Genomic DNA, 20045 nt, shown 5'->3' on the forward strand with positions numbered 1-20045 from the left:
GAGATGTCAGTTTCGTGAATAATGTTGTCCTTTACTAAGTAGGTGAGTGTATTGAATCTGATCCCTTTAATGACTAGTATTTCAATTACTCATCTTCACTGAACAAAAACATCCAACAATTTCATATTTTACTGGAGTTATATATGAACTGTAAGGAAATCGGTCAATTGAAAAATTCATTAAGTCCTAATCTATGGATTTCACATGACTGTGAATAATGATAACTTTAAAAAGGTAGAGGGCGTGGATCAGAAAACCAGTCAGTATCTGGTGTGACCCACCATTTTCCTCATGCAGCTGTAACGGATGTGAAACGGCTAGCTTAGTTAGCAGTGCGCGCTAAATAGCGTTTCAAATCGGTGACGTCACTTGCTCCGAGACCTTGAAGTAGTAGTTCCCCTTTTGCTCTGCAAGGGCCGCGCCTTTTGTGGAGAGATGGGTAACGACGCTTCGAGGGTGACTGTTGTTGATGTGTGCAGAAGGTCCCTGGTTCGCGCCCGGGTCGGGGCGAGGGGACGGTTTAAAATTATACTGTTACACAGCAAAATACATCTCCTTCACATGGAGTTGATCAGGCTGTTGATTGTGGCCTGTGGAATGATGTCCCACTCCTCTTCAATGGCTAAATCACTGGATATCGTTGGGAACTGGAGGTGTGGTGAAGGCGACGGATGAAATGTCACGACAATGGGCCTCAGGATCTGGTCACGGTATCCATATAATGCGGTTGTGTTCGTTGGCCGTTGCTTATGCCTGCCCTTACCATAACCCCACCGTCAGCATGGGGCACTCAGTTCACAACGTTGGGGACAGGAAACTGGGATTCAGCCGCGAAGAGCACACTTCTCCAGCGTGCCAGTGGCCAATCGAAGGGGAGACCCTAGTAGGTTACGACGTCAAACTGCAGTCAGGTCAAGACGCCGGTTTGGATCGACGAACACTCACATGAGCTTCCCCGAGACTGTTTCTTACAGTTTTTTGCAGAAATGCTTTGGGTTGGCGTGGTTACACGTGGCCTGCGGTTGTGAGGCAGGTTGGATGTAACGCCAATATCTCTAAAATGGAGGCGGCTTATGGTAGAGAAATGAACATAAAATTTATCTGGCAAAACAGCTCTGTTGGACATTCCTGTAGTCAGCATGCCAATTGCACTTTCCCTCAACTCGAGACATCTGTGGCAATTGTCCCCAGTACAAGGTGCACCTGTGTAATGATGCTTCTTGATATGTCACATCTGGCAGGTGGATGGATTATCTTTGCAAAGGAGAAATACTCACTAACTGGGATGTAAACAAAATTTGTGCAGAACATTTGAGATAAATAAGCTTTTTTTTGTGCATATGGAACATTTCTGGGATTTTTTATTTCAGCTCATGAAACATGAAACCCAACACTTCACATGTTGTGTTTATATTTTTTGTTCAGTACACACATGAAGGAAAAAGGAAACTGCACACTGCTCGATAGTATCACTGCTATTTAATAAGCTTTACGTATCGGCCTTCGTCAGAGGTTGAGGCCGATACGTAAAGATCAGTGATACTATCAAGAGCAGTTTCCTTTCCTTCATCTTGTTCCAAACTGTTGTCACACACCTGCAAAAAAAAGAAGAGATTGCTTAGATGTGCGACTGCCTTTGGAATTGTGTTCAATACATAGATAGAATTACGTCATTGAAGTCATCAAAACATGTTAGTGATTTGATAGAAGAATACAACATCTAGCGACTCAGAGAGAACTGTACTTCCACTCTTTTTTTTTTTTTGAGCTCACAGCTTTATTTATCTTTTTCCTTTCCACTCGTCATCCATCTTTATCAAACCAGGAAGTCCCCTCCCCCTCCACACCCTCTCCTCAACCCAGCTGGTCTCCTGTTCCCTTTCAAAAAAAACACAGCAGGTCACATTGTGGACCACCACTATTTTGTCACATGATACACACATCTTTATAAAAAAAAATAAAAAAGGTCTTCCCACACACACACATTCCAAAAAGGTGTCTATAATATGGTCTGGGTGCGTTCTATTTCATTCCTTCCACAGTTCTAGAATAGATGTTTAGTTCTAGAGAGAGAGAGTGGTCAGTTGGTCACCTGAGACCTTGTAGCAGCATTAGGGAGGCGGCAGGGTAGTCTAGTGGTTAGAGCGTTGTGCCAATAACCGAAAAGGTTGCTAGATCAAATCAACCGAGCTGACAAGGTAGAAATCAGTCGTTAACCCACTGTTCCTGGGCCGTCATCGTAAATATGAATCTATTCTGAACCGACTTGCCTAGTTAAATAAAATAAAAGGTTAATTACCTGCTGGTCAAATGGTCCCTGGCAGGTAGGTACTGTAATGTCTACTCCAATAGTTAAGGTCTTGAGGTGAAGGGGGAGGGGGTTTAGTAGCAAGCATAGAAGGCGTACAAAGATGAGTAGTTGGAGCCCGAGAAGGTCAGAGCACTGCTGCAGCTGGGTGTCCTTTAAGGGCTAAGGCTTGGACTTCAGCACAGGGCAGACAGTAGTAACACTGCCTCCGGCAGACACACTACGAGCACAAAAACAGACATCCAGATACCTACAGCGCTTTTAGAGGGAGGGAGAGGCCAAGCTTTTTTTTTTTTGTTAATCAAAAAAATATTTGAATTTATATATATATCTGAAGAAAAAAACAAACATTGACTCCACAGTTAGACAAAAGGTGTGACATGTAATCTAGCAAAAGCGAGAGATTTAACCAAATGTCAAACCCTACACACTTCCAATGTGGTTCTGACGAGGCAGACAAGGGGAGGATTGCTTGTAAACTCGCTCCAATGTAAAAAAAGAGAGGCGGGGGGGGGGGGGGGAACCTTTTGAGGCTGCAGGATGGTGCTGAGAGGACACTGGTCTCCCACCTTTAGGTCACAAATCAATTTGGCTCATCCTTCTGAGATCATAGCATTGGGCTGTAAAAAAAAAAAACGCACTGCATATAAATAATATTGTCATTTAAATTAAGCTATGACAGAACTACGCTGCATGGAAAGCAATATTAAATTAAACAAAATAAAAAGTAATGTGACTAGAGTAACATTAAACCCACTGATTACTATCCCCCTCCAACAAATTGTCTGAAAGTTTAAAAAAATTAAAAATAATTTAAAAGTCAAATCCATCCTTCAAAAAAAAATAATGACCTCCCATACTTTCGAGGACCAGAGTTAATCTGTAAAAAGAAACTGAAGTGTTTGTAATGGAACACAACAAGCTCATGGCCAATGATGTATCGATGCCGTGTGCATTGGCCAATGATGTATCGATGCCGTGTGCATTGGCCAATGATGTATCGATGCCGTGTGCATTGGCCAATGATGTACCGATGCCGTGTGCATTGGCCAATGATGTACCGATGCCGTGTGCATTGGCCAATGATGTACCGATGCCGTGTGCATTGGCCAATGATGTATCTATGCCGTGTGCATTGGCCAATGATGTACCGATGCCGTGTGCATTGGCCAATGATGTATCGATGCCGTGTGCATTGGCCAATGATGTATCGATGCCGTGTGCATTGGCCAATGATGTATCGATGCCGTGTGCATTGGCCAATGATGTATCGATGCCGTGTGCATTGGCCAATGATGTATCGATGCCGTGTGCATTGGCCAATGATGTATCGATGCCGTGTGTATTGGCCAATGAGAGGCTTTTGAAGCCACCAGTCGGCCATATTAGTACAGAAGGAGCAGTCCTCCATAGGAATGAATGGAATTCTTCAGTATTTCAATTAACAATGTCTCTCAAGGACAAAATCACATGTATTTAGGAATTGTGTTGTAGTGGGGACAGTAACATTAGAACTTAAAACAAAGAATTATACTTTGAAGAAAATACGTTTTACATTTTTTTTTATCTCATAATTAAAAAAAAAAGTATGCATCAATTAAGGTGTTTAATTGAATAAGTGTGGCAAAAACAAAATGTAGGCATTAATGCATTTCTTTAGCTTCCATTTTTTTTAAACAATGGTTGGAGAGTGCCATGTTGTTGGCAGGTGACTTCAACACAGCGCCCCCTATCAGTCATGGTGTGTAGACGTATATAAATCATGGCACATTTTTAGTTTAATCTGTCCTACCTTTGTGGTGACACCTGGGTAAAAACATTTCTCAGTCTGCGTCCTAAACGACGCACTTGTCCCCTGGCCGTCAACTACAACGAGGGGGCTGAGGTGACAAAATAATATAGTAGGTTAGTCCATGTCTCCTACGGAGAGAGCGTGACACAGTGTATTCTCCTGGTGGTCAGAGCAACACAGGTTCAGATACAAAAGAAGTTATCAAAACCCCCACATTAAAATAAAATTAAAAAGAAGCAAAAGTAAGAAAATTAACTTTAAAAAAAAAACAATTTTAAAGTGGCGGTTTGTGAGATTTCCATGATGAAACATAACTCTTTTTTTGAAAAATCTCTGTTCTCTTCTTAGAGAAGTCAAATAAATAGTCAGCTCCTTGGATTAGTGTGAGGGGGCTGGTGAACCAGTCCCATCCTGGATGCTTCTTGTGTGTGTGTCTCAGCCCAGGCAGGCTCGTGAAGGCCCATAGTTCTGGGCCAGTAGGAAGGTCTGTACCACTTCCTGTGTCCGCTGGGGACTAGTATTAACATCCTCTAGGGCGTCCGCCACAGCAAACTGCCTATCCCGGAGCCGGTTCCAGTTGGACAGGACGTTGTGATACTCAAACACCTTCTCATAGTTCCCTACTGAGTTGTAGAGTTTGATCAGCCCCCGGTAGTCGTACTCCAGACCGCTGTAGCCCTCGCCGAATAGTTTCTTACCTGAGGAAAGATAAACCACGGGTAAATGCAGAAACAGAAGACCGACACAAGCATGTGGCCTTCAGAGAAGTATTCACACCTTGAGTTATTCCACATTTTGTTGTGTCGCAAAAGTGAGATTTAAAAATGGATTTGAGTCTTTTTTTGTCAACGATCAAAAAATAAAAAAACGTCAAAGAAAAATTCTGACATTTAAAAAAATAAAATAAAACACTAATATATTTTGATTCGATAAGTTCTCAACCGAGTCAATGCATGTTATAATCATTACAGCTGTGAGAGTTTCTGGGTAAGTCTAAGAGCTTTGCATACCTGGATTGTGCAACATTTGCCCAATATTCTTTAAAAATTCTTCAGGCTCTGTCAAATTGATTGTTGATCGGAAGCCATTTTCAGGTTTTGCCATAGATTTTCAAGAGGTTTTTAGTCAAAACTGTAACTCGGCCACTCAGGAACATTCACTGTCTTCTTGGTAAGCAACTCCAGTGTATATTTGGCCTTGTGTTTTAGGTTATTGTGTTGCTGAAAGGTGAATTCATCTCCCAGTGTCTGGTGGAAAGCAGACTGATCCAGGTTTTCCTCTAGGATTTTGCCTGTGCATAGCTGTATTCTAATTATTTTCAACACCCCAAAAAACCCTCCCTGGTCCTTGCTGCTGACAAACATACCCATAACATGATGCAGCCACAACTACGCATAAAAATCTGAAGATTTTACTCAGTGATGTGTTGGATTTGCCCCAAACATAACGCTTTGTAGTCAGGACAACAAAAATAATTTCTTTACCATATTTTTTTGCAGTATTACCTTGTTGCAAACACAACGCATGTTTTTAAATATTTTTTATTCGGTATAGGCTTCCTTCTTTTCACTAATTTAAGTAAGTATTGTGGAGTAACTACAATGTTGTTGATCCATCCTCAGTTCTCATATCACAGCCATTAAACTAACTGTTTTAAAGTTACCATTGGCATCATGGTGAAATCCCTGAGCAGTTTCCTTCCTCTCCGGCAACTGAGTTAGGAAGGACGTCTGTATCTTTGTAGTGACTGGGTGGTATTGATACACTTTCCAAAGTGTAATTAATAACTTCACCCTGTTTAAATGGATAATCAATGTCTGTTTTTTTGTATGTTTTTTTCCCACATCTACCAATCGGTGCCCTTCTTTGCGAGGCATTGAAAAACCTCCGTTTTTTTAAGGTTGAAATTCCCTGCTCGGTTGAGGGACAGATTGAATATGTAGGGTACTAGTCCTCAGTGCTACAGGCGTCATTATATACCCAGGTTTGATTCCAGGCCGTATCACAACCGGCCATGATTGGGAGTCCCATAGGGAGGCATACAATTGGCCCAATGTCGTCTGGTGTTGGCCGTCATTGAAAATAAGAATTTGTTCTTAATTGACTTGCCCAGTTAAATAAAGATTAAATGCAACTTATGATTTGTAAGCACATTGTACTCCTGAACTTTCTAAAACAAAAAAAAGGTTGAATACTTGACTCAAGATACTTCCGCTTTTCATGAATTAAAAAAAATATATACAAAACAAATTAAATTAACAGGCTCACCTGTTCATTGCAATGCATTCCAGGTGACTACCTCATGACGCTGGTTGAGAGAATGCCAAGAGTGTGCAAAGCTGTCATCAAGGCAAAGGGTGGCTACTTTGAATAATAATTTAACGCTGTTTTGGTTACTACATGATTCCATATGTGTTATTTCATAGTTTTGATGTCTTCACTATTATTCTACAATGTAGAAAATTGTAAAAATAAAGAAAAACCCTAGAATGAGTAGGTGTCCGAACGTTTGACTGGTAATGTACATCGGTGCATTCAGAAAGTATTTATACCCCTGGACTTTTTCCACATTTTGTAACGTTACAGCCTTATTCTAAAATGTATTTCATTATCCCCCCTCATCAACACACACAATGACAAAGCAAAAAACAAGTTTTTAGAAATGTTTGCAAATGTATTAAACAAATGGAAATATGACATTTACTTAAGTATTCAGACCCTTTACTCAGTACTTTGTTGAAGCACCTTTGAAAGCGATTACAGCCTCAAGTCTTCTTGGGTAGGACGCTACAAGCTTGGCACACCTGGAGTTTCTCCCATTTTTCTCTGCAGATTAGGGTCGTTCTGTTGAAAGGTGAACCTTCACCCCAATCTGAGGTGCTGAGCAATCTGGAGCAGGTTTTCATCAAGGATCGCTCCGTTCATCTTTCCCCTCGATCCTGACTAGTCTCCCAGTCCTTGCTTCTGAAAAACATCCCCACGGCATGATGCTGCCACCACCACGCCTCACCGTAGGGATGGTGCCAGGTTCCCTCTAGACGTAACTCTAGGTATTCAGGTCAAAGGGTTCAATCTTAGTTTCAGCAGACCAGAGAATCTTGTTTCTCCTGGTCGACATCCTTTAGGTGCCTTTTGGAAAACTCCAAGTGGGCTGTCGTGTGCCTTTACAAATCATGTCCCATTAATTGAATTTACCACAGGTGAACTCCAATCAAACAAAGGGTGATCAATGGAAACAGGATGCACCTGAGCTCAATTTCAAGTCTCATAAGCAAAGGGTCTTGAATACTTACGCAAATAAGGTATCCGTTTATCTTTTATTTGCAAACATTTCTAAAAAAAAAAAAAACGTTTCCCGCTTTTTGTCATTATGTACACTTACCGATGGAGATGGACCGTTGGTAGAGTCTCTCAGCATCTGCATACTGGTTCATGTCATAGTTATAGAGAGAGGCCAGATGACCCACTGACAGAGCCACCTCATAGTCCTCCTGCCCCAGAAGCTGCTCCTTGATCTGGATGGCCTTGACGTGCATCTCTTCAGCATCCTACAACACACAGTTGAAAATGTCGCGGACAGAGGTAGGCTAGACAGCGGTAGAGAAAGTAGTGTATCAGGTGATCAAATTGCTGCCTTCAGGGGCTGCAGCACTACCACTGGACAGCAGTGTGTGTGTGTGTAAATAAATAAATAAAGGTGTGTCTCCTTCCCACGGCATGTGTGTGTCTCCTCCCCGCCCCCAACTAACCTTGAACTTCCTCATGGACTGGTAGAGCCGTCCCAGGTTTCCGTAGTGTTTGGCTGTCTGGACGTTGAACTCTCCGAAGGCTTTCTTGGCCAGCTGCAGAGAGGACAGGTGCAGGTCATACGCCTCCTGCAACAGGCGTTCCTCCGTCTCCTTGTTGTGGCAGTCGATGGCGATCTCCTCCAGGATCAGAGCTGGGGGAGGCAGTATATACAGTTGGAGTCATTGAACCTCATTTTTCAACCACTCCACAAGTGTCTTGTTAACAAACTATAGTTTTGGCAAGTCGTTTGGGAGATCTACTTTGTGCATGACAAGTCATTTTTCAGATTATTTCACTGTGTCACAATTCCAGTGCGTCGGAAGTTTACATAGCCTAAGTTGACTGTGCCTTTAAACAGCTTGGAAAATTCCAGAAAATGATGTCATGGCTTTAGAAGCTTCTGATAGGCTAATTGACGGTGTACCTGTGGATGTATTTCAAGGCCTACCTTCAAACTCAGTGCCTCTGCTTGACGACATGGGAAATTCTAAAGAAATCAGCAAAGACCTCAGAAAAGCAATTGCAGACCTCCACAAGTCTGGTTCATCCTTGGGAGCAATTTCCAAATGCCTGAAGGTACCACGTTCGTCTGTGCAAACAATAGTATGCAAGTATAAACACCATGGGACCACACAGCTGTCATACTGCTCAGGAAGGAGACGCGTTCTGTCTTCTAGAGATTAATCCCAACATCAGCAAAGGACCTTGTGAAGATGCTGGAGGAAACAGGTACAAAAGTATCTATATCCACAGTAAAACGAGTCCTATATCGACATAACCTGAAAGGCCATTCAGCAAGGAACAAGCCACTGCTCCAGAACCTCCATAAAAAAGCCAGACTACGGTTTGCAACTGCACATGGGACAAAGATCGTACTTTTTGGAGAAATGTCCTGTGGTCTGATGAAACAAAAATAGAACTGTTTGGCCATAATGACCATCGTTATGTTTGGAGGAAAATAGGGGGAGGCTTGCAAGCTGAAGAACACCATCCCAACCTTGAAGCACGGGGGTGGCAGCATCATGTTGTGGGGGTTCTTTGCTGCAGGAGGGACTGGTGCACTTCACAAAATAGATGGCTTCATGACGTAGGAAAAGTATGCGGATATATTGAAGCAACATCAAGACATCAGTTGGGAAGTTAAAGCTTGGTCGCAAATGGGTCTTCCAAATGGACAATGACCCCAAGCATACTTCCAAAGTTGTGGCAAAATGGCTTAAGGACAACAAAGGCAAGGTATTGGAGTGGCCATCACAAAGCTCTGACCTCAATCCTATGGAACATTTGTGGCCAGAACTGAAAAGTGTGTGTGCGAGCAAAGAGGCCTACAAGCCTGACTCAGTTACACCAGCTCTGTCAGGGGGAAGGGGCCAAAATTCACCCAATTTGTAAGTCGCTCTGGATAAGAGCGTCTGCTAAATGACTTAAATGTAAATGTAAACTTAATGTGGGAAGCCTGTGGAAGGCTACCCAAAACGCTTGACCCAAGTTAAACAATTTAAAGGCAATGCAACCAAATACTAATTGAGTGTATGTGAACTTCTGACCCACTGGGAATGTGATGAAAGAAATAAAAGCTGAAATAAATCTACTATTATTCTGACATTTCACATTCTTAAAATAAAGTAGTGATCCTAACTGAACTAAGACACAGGATTTTTACTAGGACTAAATGTCAGGAATTGTGAAAAACTGAGTTTAAAATGTATTTGGCTATCACCTTTGACCCTCTTGGAGGAGGCCAGTAGTAGATGGTCTTCAGGGAGAATGTGAGTTATGATGTCTATGGCACGTTCCGCATGGAATCTGGAGAAACAAACATAAATGCTTGAGTAAGAGACTGACACTTAGACACACTGCTCAGAACAACAACAACAAAAAACCTTTCCACGAAAACAGATTACTTTTGAAGTACTATGTCTAGGTATTTGAGGGTTAGGAGGAGATGAGGGTACCGACCAAACATACACATGAAGGGTGTGTTCTGCCACACTACAAAAATGACAGACGAAACACTTACAATCCTTCCTCTTGACCTTATGGTCCGCTATATCTTCATCAGAATTGACTATTCCTAGTTCGTATTCCTTCATTATGCTTCTATTCACGGTACACGGTGCACGCCCTGAGCGTTACACCTGCAGTAACCTTGAGTGACTTGAGACTTTTACAGTACCAGCAAACTACGGCAATGACAGAAAAACTATTCAAGTCTGCGTCCCAAAAATGGCACGTTATCCAGGTCATAGTTCACCGCCGACACCCCTATTCTCTCTTGTCAACAGTAGTGCACTATATTAGGGAATAGGAGGCTTTTAGGAATCTTTTTTTTTTTTTTAAAGGGGGAGTCGAACGTAATTATCTAGCAGGGTCAAAGCCAGTCCAGGAGTAGTAGAGGAAGGAAAGAGTAGGGTCAGGGTCAAAGCCAGTCCAGGAGTAGTAGAGGAAGGATAGAGTAGGGTCAGGGTCAAAGCCAGTCCAGGAGTAGTAGAGGAAGGAAGGAGTAGGGTCAAAGCCAGTCCAGGAGTAGTAGAGGAAGGAAGGAGTAGGGTCAAAGCCAGTCCAGGAGTAGTAGAGGAAGGAAAGAGTAGGGTCAGGGTCAAAGCCAGTCCAGGAAGGAAGGAGTAGGGTCAGGGTCAAAGCCAGTCCAGGAGTAGTAGAGGAAGGAAAGAGTAGGGTCAGGGTCAAAGCCAGTCCAGGAAGGAAGGAGTAGGGTCAGGGTCAAAGCCAGTCCAGGAGTAGTAGAGGAAGGAAGGAGTAACTACTCACAGAGCATTGGCGAATTTCCCCGAGCTGTACTGGTGTACGTAGGAGGAGTAAGCCAGGTCTTCGTGAGCCGTCGCTACGTGGATGTTCTTCCCCCCGAATACAGACTGTCTGATGTCCAGAGCTGTCTGCACATGAGAGAGAGAGAAACCAGCATATGGATGTAGTCAAATCAAATCACGGTTTTATTGGTCACGTGGTTAGCAGATGTTAATGCGAGTGTAAAGAAATGCTTTGTGCTTCTAGTTCCGACCGTGCAGTAATATCTAACAAGTAATCTAACAATTTCACAACAACTACCTTAAACACACACACAAGTGTAAAGGAATGAATAAGAATATGTACATATAAATATATGGATGAGCGATGGCCGAACTGCATAGGCAAGATGCAGTAGATGGTATAGAGTACAGTATATACATATGAGATGAGTAATGTAGGGTATGTAAAAATTATATTAAGTGGCATTGTTTAAAGTGACTAGTGATACAATTTTTATTTATTAAAGTGGCTGGAGTCGAGTCAGTGTTGGCAGCAGCCACTCAATGTTAGTGGTGGCTGTTTAACAATCTGATGGCCTTGAGATAGAAGCTATTTTTCAGTCTCTCGGTCCCAGCTTTGATGCACCTGTACTGACCTCAACTTCTGGATGTGAACAAGTAAACTACTTTTGACCAGGGAACTAACTAAAAGGGGGATTTTAGGGTTGAAAAACTGGGAACTTTCCCCAAATTCCCAGGTTTTCCTGACCCCCCCCCCCCTAGTTGTGAAATGTTGCCACCCTAGATAAAAAGGTAGTGTATAGTCTATATGAACAACCCACCTGGTAGATGGCCACTGACTGGCAGATGTTATCTACGTTCAGTAAGTAGAAGCCATAGTCCAGCAGAGTGTCTGAGTATTTGGGATGCTTTTGTCCAAAATGCTCCCTGAAACAGAGTGACCCAGGAACATGAATAATTAAAGACAGAGAGAGAGAGCAACATTAAGAACACCTGCTCTTTCCATGACAGGCTGATCAGGTGGAAAGCTACGATCCATTAAGTCACCTGTTAAATCCACTTCAATCAGTGTAGATGAAGGGGAGGAGACAAGTTAAAGAAGGAGTTTTAAGCCTTGAGACATGGATTGTGTATTCAGTGCCCTTCAGAGGGTGAATGGACAAGACAAAAGATTTAAGTGTCTTTGAACTGGGTTTGGTAGTAGGTGCCAGGCGCACCGGTTTGTGTCAAGAACTGCAACGCTGCTGGGGTTTTCACACTCAACTAGAGGTCGGCCGATTATGATTTTTCAACGCCGATACCGATTATTGGAGGACCAAAACAAAAAAGCCGATACAGATTAATTGGACAATTTTTTGTATTTATTTGTAATAATGACAATTACAACAATACTGAATTAACTTATTTGAACTTAATCCAGTTGAAAGATATGATCCCTTATTGATGTCACTTGTTAAATCCACTTCAATGGGGTGTAGATGAAGGGGAGGAGACCTGGTTAAAGAAGGATTTTTAAGCCTTGAGACAATTGAGACATTGTGTATGTGTGCCATTCAGAGGGTGAATGAACAAGACAAAATATTGAAGTGCCGTTGAAAGGGGGGGTATGGTAGTAGGTGCCAGGCGCAACGGTTTGTGTCAAGAACTGCTGGGAATTTTCCATGAGTGTGTATCAAGAATGGGCCACCACCCAAAGGACATCCAGCCAACTTGACACAACTGTGGGAAACATTGGAGTCAACATGGGCCAGCATCCCCGTGGAACGCTTTCAACACCTTGTAGAGTCCATGACCTGACGAATTGAGGCTGGTCTGAGGGAGAACGGAGGTGCCACTCAATATTAGGAAGGTGTTCATAACGTTTGGTGTACACAATGTGTGAAGGGTAATATATATATATATATATAGTCAATAAAAACAAGGAAGTCATACCGTGCCAGAAACACAGCGTGTTTAATCAGCTGTTCGGCTTTCCTGAACTCCCTCTTCACAACACAGGCCTGTTAAAAAAAGACACAGCCAAGCAGACATTACCCTGTATTCTCCAACTGCGTCCCTTATTTAAACCGAGTCCGTAATATAGTGCACTGTTTTCTTTTTTTTAATACAAAATATTGGCCATTTCTTCTTTTTTACAATCATCAAAATAGGACACAAATAATGCCCTGTTATTCCTTCCACCTCCTATAGTGCACTACTTTTGACCAAAGCTCATATATCTATTTATCTTTCTCTTATCAGATTTGCCACAACTGAAGTTTCTTCTGGGAAAAAGAAATGAATGAATTGTCTTCTAGTCTCTCTATATTACCTCCTGTTCTGCTGTCAGCCCCAGAAACGCTGCTTATATTGTATGGATACAAGGCTAGTTCCTTCCCGAGGGCAAGGGGACGGAATAGGATTGATGTTACCCTTTAGCAAACCATGTCTCAGTCACTAATATTTCCATAGCGTCTCAAACAACACCGTCCCACATAACATTTCACGCGTGTCCCAAAATTGAACACCCACAATTGCCTCTATTAGGACACTACTTTCAACCAGAACAGAGTGTGCCCAAAAACAAAATGGGTCCTGGTCAAATGCCTTTTTGAGCCACAGCCACCGACTCCATAACATTTGTGTTACCTTGGAGGCTTGCCTGAGGACATCTACCATCACTTTGACAGGCAGGCCCTCTGTGATCTCCTTCATGGCTTCTATACACCACCTGTAGGCCTTCGACACACAGGAGCAGGAAACAAGACTCATCATTATTAAATAAAATAAATTTAAAAAATGTGGGTCATTTAAGTAGATGCTCTTATCCGGTGACTTCTAAAATCAGTCCGATCAACAACAACAAAAAGGACGTTCTAAATCCAAAGTTTCTTGCTAGCCTCCTCGGGCCTGACGTTTAGCATTTTTTTTATTACCTTTATTTAACCAGGCAAGTCAGTTAAGAACAAATTCTTATTTTCATTGACGGCCTAGGAACAGTGGGTTAACTGCCTGTTCAGGGGCAGAATGACAGATTTGTACCTTGTCAATATTTTTCTGGTAGTGTAGGGAGAACAATATCCTGTATGGCACACACACAAAATATGATTTAACAGTTTTTTTTTTACTACCGGTTTATGATTGAATAAGAGTAAGTTTGAAAAAGCTTTGTTTTGAAAAGAGATTATGTGAAGAAATAAAAAGAAAAGCTTACCTCATCGTAGTGACTCTTGGCAAAGAGCAAGGCACACAGCTCTCCATACAGGGCTGCTTTGTTGGCGTGGTGACCGTGTTTGGCTAGCTTGTCCATGTAGGACTGGGCCAGCTTGAATGTCTCTTCTCCCTGGTGGTATTTACAGTTCCCATTACGGACATGGAGCAGCCTGAGGAACACAGAAACTATGAGGGAAAGAGGCTCCTGTGTCTACCAGCAATGAGGAAAATTAACTCGAGCTGGAACACCTTTATTCAGAAACTATTACAGCCAGACAAGGACAGACAGCCAGCTAGCCAGACAGCTAGCCAGCCAACTAGCCAGTCAGACAAGGACAGACAGCCAGCTAGCCACAACAGCCAGCCAGCCAGACAGCTAGCCAGCCAGACAAGGACAGCCAACTAGCCAGTCAGACAAGGACAGACAGCCAGCCAGACAGCTAGCCAGCCAGAAAGGACAGCCACCAGAACAGCCAGCCAGACAGCCAGTCAGACAAGGACAGACAGCCAGCTAGCCACGAACAGCCAGCCAGCCAGACAGCTAGCCAGCCAGACAAGGACAGCCAACTAGCCAGTCAGACAAGGACAGAAAGCCAGCTAGCCACGAACAGCCAGCCAGCCAGCCAGACACGAACAGACAGCCAACTAGCCAGCCAGACAGAGAACATACAGCCAGCCAGACAACAGACAGCCAGCCAGCCACGGACGGCCAGCCAGCCAGACAAGGACAGCCAGCCAGCCAGACAAGGACAGCCAGCCAGCCAGCAGACACGAACAGCCAGCCAACTAGCCAAGAACATACAGCCAGCCAGACAACAGACAGCCAGCCAGACACAAACAGACAGCCAGACAGCAAGGACATCCAGCCAGGACAGCCAGACACGGACAGCCAGCCAGACAAGGACAGCCAGACAGACAGACAAGAACAGACAACCAGCCAGCCAGACACAGCTAGGACCTACCTGACGCAGCACTCCACAGCTCGGTACCAGTGCAGCACCTCGTCGCAGAGCGTGCTCAGCTGCAGGCACGACAGGAACACCTTCTCTGCATCACAGTACCAGCCTGCGTCAGACAGGAAGCCACCTAGAGGACAGAACCGACCATAACAACGAAGTATCAACTGGGGTATCTCCCAGATAGCCTCAGACATCAGTATGGTAGTAGGGTGTTGCAGGTCATCTTGTTTGCAGTTGCACCGAGTATTTCAGAAGATGGATAAGATAGCCATTGTGTGTGTGTGTGTCCCCAATGGCACCGTATTCCCTATATAGTGCACTACTTTTGACCAGAGCCCTATGAGTTCTGGTCAAAAGTAGTGCACTTATATACGGTATAGGATGCCATTTGGGACAGACGTGACACGCTTCTTCGCCTACCTAAAATGAAGCCGAACTGAATTGCCTTCTCTTTGACGTGGGCGTCTGACCCTGCAATGTAAGAGCAGCGGTGGCTGAAGGAGTTGGCCAGTACGGAGGCCACCTTCACGCCATGGTCCATCAGGGCCTGGAAACAGTGGTGTAGCAGGTGTCTGGTAGGAGGGACAGAGTAGCTTAAAGAGTTTATTTTTTAAAGCTTTCATTTGACATATTACAAAAGTTACAAAAAGGGGATAATAGAAGCAGAGAAAAAAAAGTTTCCGGGGGAGGGGGGGGGGGGTGGGGGGGGTGTTCGCACTAAAACCCAAAGCTCTACAACCTGAAGCAGACGACACAGTTTAACACATTAACATTGATATGATCAATGTTAAGTGGAGGAGGAGGGGGGGGTTACATTAGGACTGCCATTAGTCTGAAATACCTGCGGACACCACATGGTTAACAGTGTGAACTAAGGCTGGGAAATGTCAGCGACATCACGATACCATATCCACCACACTTAGGTTCCCGATGCCACATGTCATGCGATATGTATTGCGATTCGATACTGTGATTTTATTGCAATTCGATGTTCCATAACGTATTGCTCAATCTGCTGCAGAGAGACGAGAGAGAGAGCCAGGAGAAAATTAGTTTTGATCAGTCATTGGAAATAAAAAGTGCTGATTTTTTTTTTTTTTTTAAGAAGATAGGAGAACAATCTATAGGATGAATAACGTCGGGAGATTTGGCACAGGTGAAACTATTATTATATTATTATTACAAATCGTTACTTGGGAGTCAAAGTCTAGATATAATATCATCCAGAATAATATCAAGATGGGTTATCGTATCGTTGTTCTTCCCGCATCACTGAAGGCCAAGCTGCATGACCCACAGTCATGAGACAGGAGTCATCTTTTTAGGGGTGAGTGACACACTTTCACTCCCTCCCTCTCATTCTCTCTGGTCATAAACCACTCAGTCAGTCCAGCCAGGCAGCATGTGTCTCAGCAGGTCACCTTCACTACACATCATGTCAGAGTGGTGTAAAACAAGACAGGACAGAGTGTGTGGGTGACTCCACTCTCAAACTGCAATGGCCTTAGGTAGGTAATGTCATAGCACCCTATTCCCTACATAGTGAACTACTTTTCAAAAGCACTTTTCAAAAGTAGTGCACTATGTAGGGAATAGGGGTGCCATTTTGGGCGCAGTCCCTTGTTTCAGGGGGTCTTTTGAGGAACCACCTCAGAGACAGATAGTGGAAAGGAAACACCGACTGTCTTTGTGTGTGTGGGGTTACGACCCGGTCCATTTGGTACCTCACCTTTTGTCAGAAGCTCGCAGAACTTTGGCAAAAACCTCCAGCTCACAGAACTCCCCTCCCAGCTGGCATAGCTGGCCCTGTTGGTAAAGCTGAGAGCAAGAGAGGAGAGAAACCTTTTGAGGTGGAGAAAACAAATAGGATCCTCAAGGTGAGGGGGGGGGGGGGGGCAGGAATGCCCACATACAGGAACACCCTGAATTGCAGGCTAGAGTTGCACAATATTGCTGTTTTCGTCCAGACAGCATCAGATACAGTGTACAGATATGGTGCATTCGGAAAGTATTCAGACCCCTTGACTTTTTCCACATTTTGTTACGTTACAGCCTTATTCTGAAATGGATTAAAAATCGTTATTTCCCATCAATCTACACACAATACTCCATAATGACAAGGCGAAAACAGGTTTAGACATTCTTGTAAATGTATTAAAAATGGACTGTTTCCATTGATCCTCCTTGAGATGGAGTACACCTGTGGTAAATTGAATTGATTGGACTTGATTTGGAAAGGCACACACCTGTCTATATAAGGTCCAACAGTTGACAGTGCATGTTAGAGGAAAAACCAAGCCATGCGGTCAAAGGAATTGTCCCTAGAGCTCCGAGACAGGATTGTGTCGAGGCACTGATCTGGGGAAGGGTACCAAACAAATGTCTGCAGCATTAAAAGGTCCCCAAGAACACCGTGGCCTCCACCATTCTTAAATGGAAGTAGTTTGGAACCATCAACACACTTCCTAGAGCTGGCCGCCCGGCCAAACTGAGCAATCGGGGGAGAAGGGCCTTGGTCAGGGAGGTGACCAAGAACTTGATGGTCACTCTTACAGAGCTCTAGAGTTCCTCTGTGGAGATGGTTGTCCTTCTGGAAGGTTCTCCCATCTCTGCAACACTCCACCAATCAGAGCTCTAGAGTTCCTATGTGGAGATGGGAGAACCTTCCAGAAGGACAACCATCTCTGCAACACTCCACCAATCAGAGCTCTAGAGTTCCTCTGTGGAGATGGGAGAACCTTCCAGAAGGACAACCATCTCTGCAACACTCCACCAATCAGAGCTTTATGGTGGCCAGACATGCGTAAAAGGCCCGCTTGGAGTTTTCCAAAAGGCACTTAAAGACTAAGACCATTAGAAATAAGAATCTCTGGTCTGATGAAACCAAGATTGAACTCTTGACTTCTGGCGGGAACCTCACACCATCCCTGCGGTGAAGCATGGTGGTGGCAGAATCATGCCGTGGGGATGTTTTTCACCGGTAGGGACTGGGAGACTAGTCAGGATCAAGGGAATGATGAACAGCACAAAGTAAAGAGAGATCCTTGAGGAAAACCTGCTCCAGAGTGCTCAGGATCTCAGATTGGGGTGAAGGTTCACCTTCCAACAAGACAACAACCCTAAGCACACAGCCAAGACAACGCAGGAGCGGCTTTGGGACAAGTCTCTAAATGTTCTTAAGTGGGCCCCAACCAAAGCCCGGACTTGAACCACATCAAACATTGATGTAGAGACCTGAAAATAGCTGTGCAGATGTCAGAGCTTGAGTGACCTACAGAGAAGAATGGGAGAAACTCCCCAAATACACGTGTGCCAAGCTTGTAGCGTCATACCCAAGAAGACTCAAGGATGGATTCGCTGCCAAAGGTGCTTCAACAAAGTACTGAGTAAAGGGTCTGACTACTTATGGAAATATGATTTCCGTTAGTTTTTTTTATATACACATTTGAAAAAATGTCTCGACCTGTTTTTGCGTGGTCATTATGGGGTATTGTCTGTAGATTCATTTAATCCATTTTGGATAAAGGCTGTAACATCAAAATGTGGGCCAAAATCAAGGGGTCTGAATACTTTCTGAACGTCCTCTGCCTCCACGACGATGGCAATATTATTTACTAAAGAAATACGTTAACATTTAACTTTAACTGAAAAATGTCTCAATCTGTTATCTTCTCTGCCCCGCTCTGAAAACACCTCATTACTGCAACTTAATCTCAATGGAAAAACACGTTCGTTTAACACGTTGTGTTTACAATGCACGGGAACTCTGTCAGGGAAAATATGCCATTGATTACTGTTAACCAGTCTGTCCGTGATTAATGACATTTGTTCTTACTATTATGATAAACTTGGATTATATGAATATTATGAAATTATTGATCTATTGTTTTTGGCTGTAACTTTCTTTTTTCAACAATGTGGCCTCATAACCTGGGCACACAGACTTTGCTGCTGCTGAACCAAATACAATTGTGAAGACACTTCAGCTAGTGAAGTTCTTTATTTCACAAAATGTGAAGCATAAATGTCTGTCTCCTAACAAGCTTTTTTTTGAGTAAACAACTAGCGAGCTAATGTTAGCTAGCTAGGCACAATAACAAACAAGAAACTGAGCTAGCTAATTTAGCGAACGGTAGCAAGCTAAAAAAATAATAAAAAAAACACAATAGACTAACTAGCTAAAGTTTGGCCAAACAGTGACAGTCCTTACCTTATAGTACACATCAAACCGTATATTTTCAGGAAGGGAGCGAATGTCCTTTCTAGATCGACTGTAGTTGTCCACCACTGCAGATATAGCAGTGTTGTACAGAGTTTCAGGGATCCAGTCTAGCTCCACCGCCGCCATATTGTTTTCCTTCTTCAGCAACAGCCTACTTCCAACCACAGCTAGAATAACGACACAGATATTTCACCACATGTATAAATGAGAAGCATCCGCTTGGCGTTTCCGCTCACTACCAAATATGGTAGTGAGGAGAAGCCGAGAGACTTGGCAGTGGGAGAAGATAGAACGAGATGGGATTTTGGCCGATATCCTGCTAATTTACCTCGATGAAACATTTGTTCTGAATATTTTTTTTGACGAACAGAGTGGATTTAGTTTGGTAGATTTTACCCTTTGTCCAAATTTTTCCCGGAAATTGCGTTGTTTAGAAGGCGTGAAATGGCAAATTAGTTATTGTACACGCTTACTTCAGAGTATGCGTTCCCTAATGGGAATATGCTAAAATAAATACTAGACCGCGCCAATTGGATCTCGCTAACTCGTCCTTGCTTGTTCTGCCCACTATGACTCATTTGTACCCATTTGAAACGACGGGCTGTGGTCTATCTTGCTTTAGTTTTAAACATCTTCGTTCCAAACTCTCACTACATACTCTTCACTACCTAACTGGTGTAAAAACACTTTCTCTGCGACTCCTCATACACCATTTTGCTTCCAACTCAGAGGAAAACAAAGAACGATTCAAGGGTATTGCACAAACACAACCACTGGCTGTCATAATCCCATGTTTTGTCCCTCATTCCAGATAATTTGCAAGACCCCCCTCTGTACTGCGCTTTCTCTCTGGTCCCGGCCGATGAGGGGGTTCGATTAATAGCGCCCGTGTATGCGTGTATTGCATGGTTTAACGTTTATTGCATTCGATCTGGGTGTGAGCCAGGAGTCCTGCTCTGTCGGACGTTGAAGTCAGTTCAAAATAACAGTTACGTAATTAAGCACGTGGAGTAAT

The 20045-nt window shown here is 43.5% G+C and overlaps 1 protein-coding gene across 1 annotated transcript; it reads right to left on the minus strand.

The window, feature by feature from the left end:
• Nucleotides 1-3897: 3897 nt before the first annotated feature.
• LOC135553220 (amyloid protein-binding protein 2-like) lies at nucleotides 3898-19886 on the minus strand. The gene is made up of 13 exons (XM_064985395.1): nucleotides 19019-19886; nucleotides 16538-16626; nucleotides 15229-15380; nucleotides 14812-14935; nucleotides 13851-14019; nucleotides 13286-13375; nucleotides 12590-12657; nucleotides 11479-11584; nucleotides 10659-10783; nucleotides 9610-9695; nucleotides 7850-8040; nucleotides 7483-7648; nucleotides 3898-4798 (listed from the first exon to the last, which is right to left on the minus strand). The coding sequence occupies exons 1-13, from the start codon at nucleotides 19154-19156 to the stop codon at nucleotides 4536-4538; spliced, it is 1767 nt and encodes a 588-aa protein (XP_064841467.1). The 5' UTR covers nucleotides 19157-19886; the 3' UTR covers nucleotides 3898-4535.
• Nucleotides 19887-20045: the final 159 nt, after the last annotated feature.

Source organism: Oncorhynchus masou, chromosome 13 (assembly GCF_036934945.1).
Source record: "Oncorhynchus masou masou isolate Uvic2021 chromosome 13, UVic_Omas_1.1, whole genome shotgun sequence".
NCBI lineage: Eukaryota > Metazoa > Chordata > Actinopteri > Salmoniformes > Salmonidae > Oncorhynchus > Oncorhynchus masou.

Coding starts and splice junctions, on each gene's coding strand:
- LOC135553220 (XM_064985395.1), bottom strand. CDS start 19,156: ATGGCGGCGGTGGAGCTAGACTGGATCCCTGAAACTCTGTACAACACT. Junction 16,627..19,018: donor GGTTTGATGTGTACTATAAG/GTAAGGACTGTC, acceptor TCTTGCTCTCAG/CTTTACCAACAGGGCCAGCT. Junction 13,376..13,850: donor CCAAGAGTCACTACGATGAG/GTAAGCTTTTCT, acceptor TGTGTGTCGAAG/GCCTACAGGTGGTGTATAGA.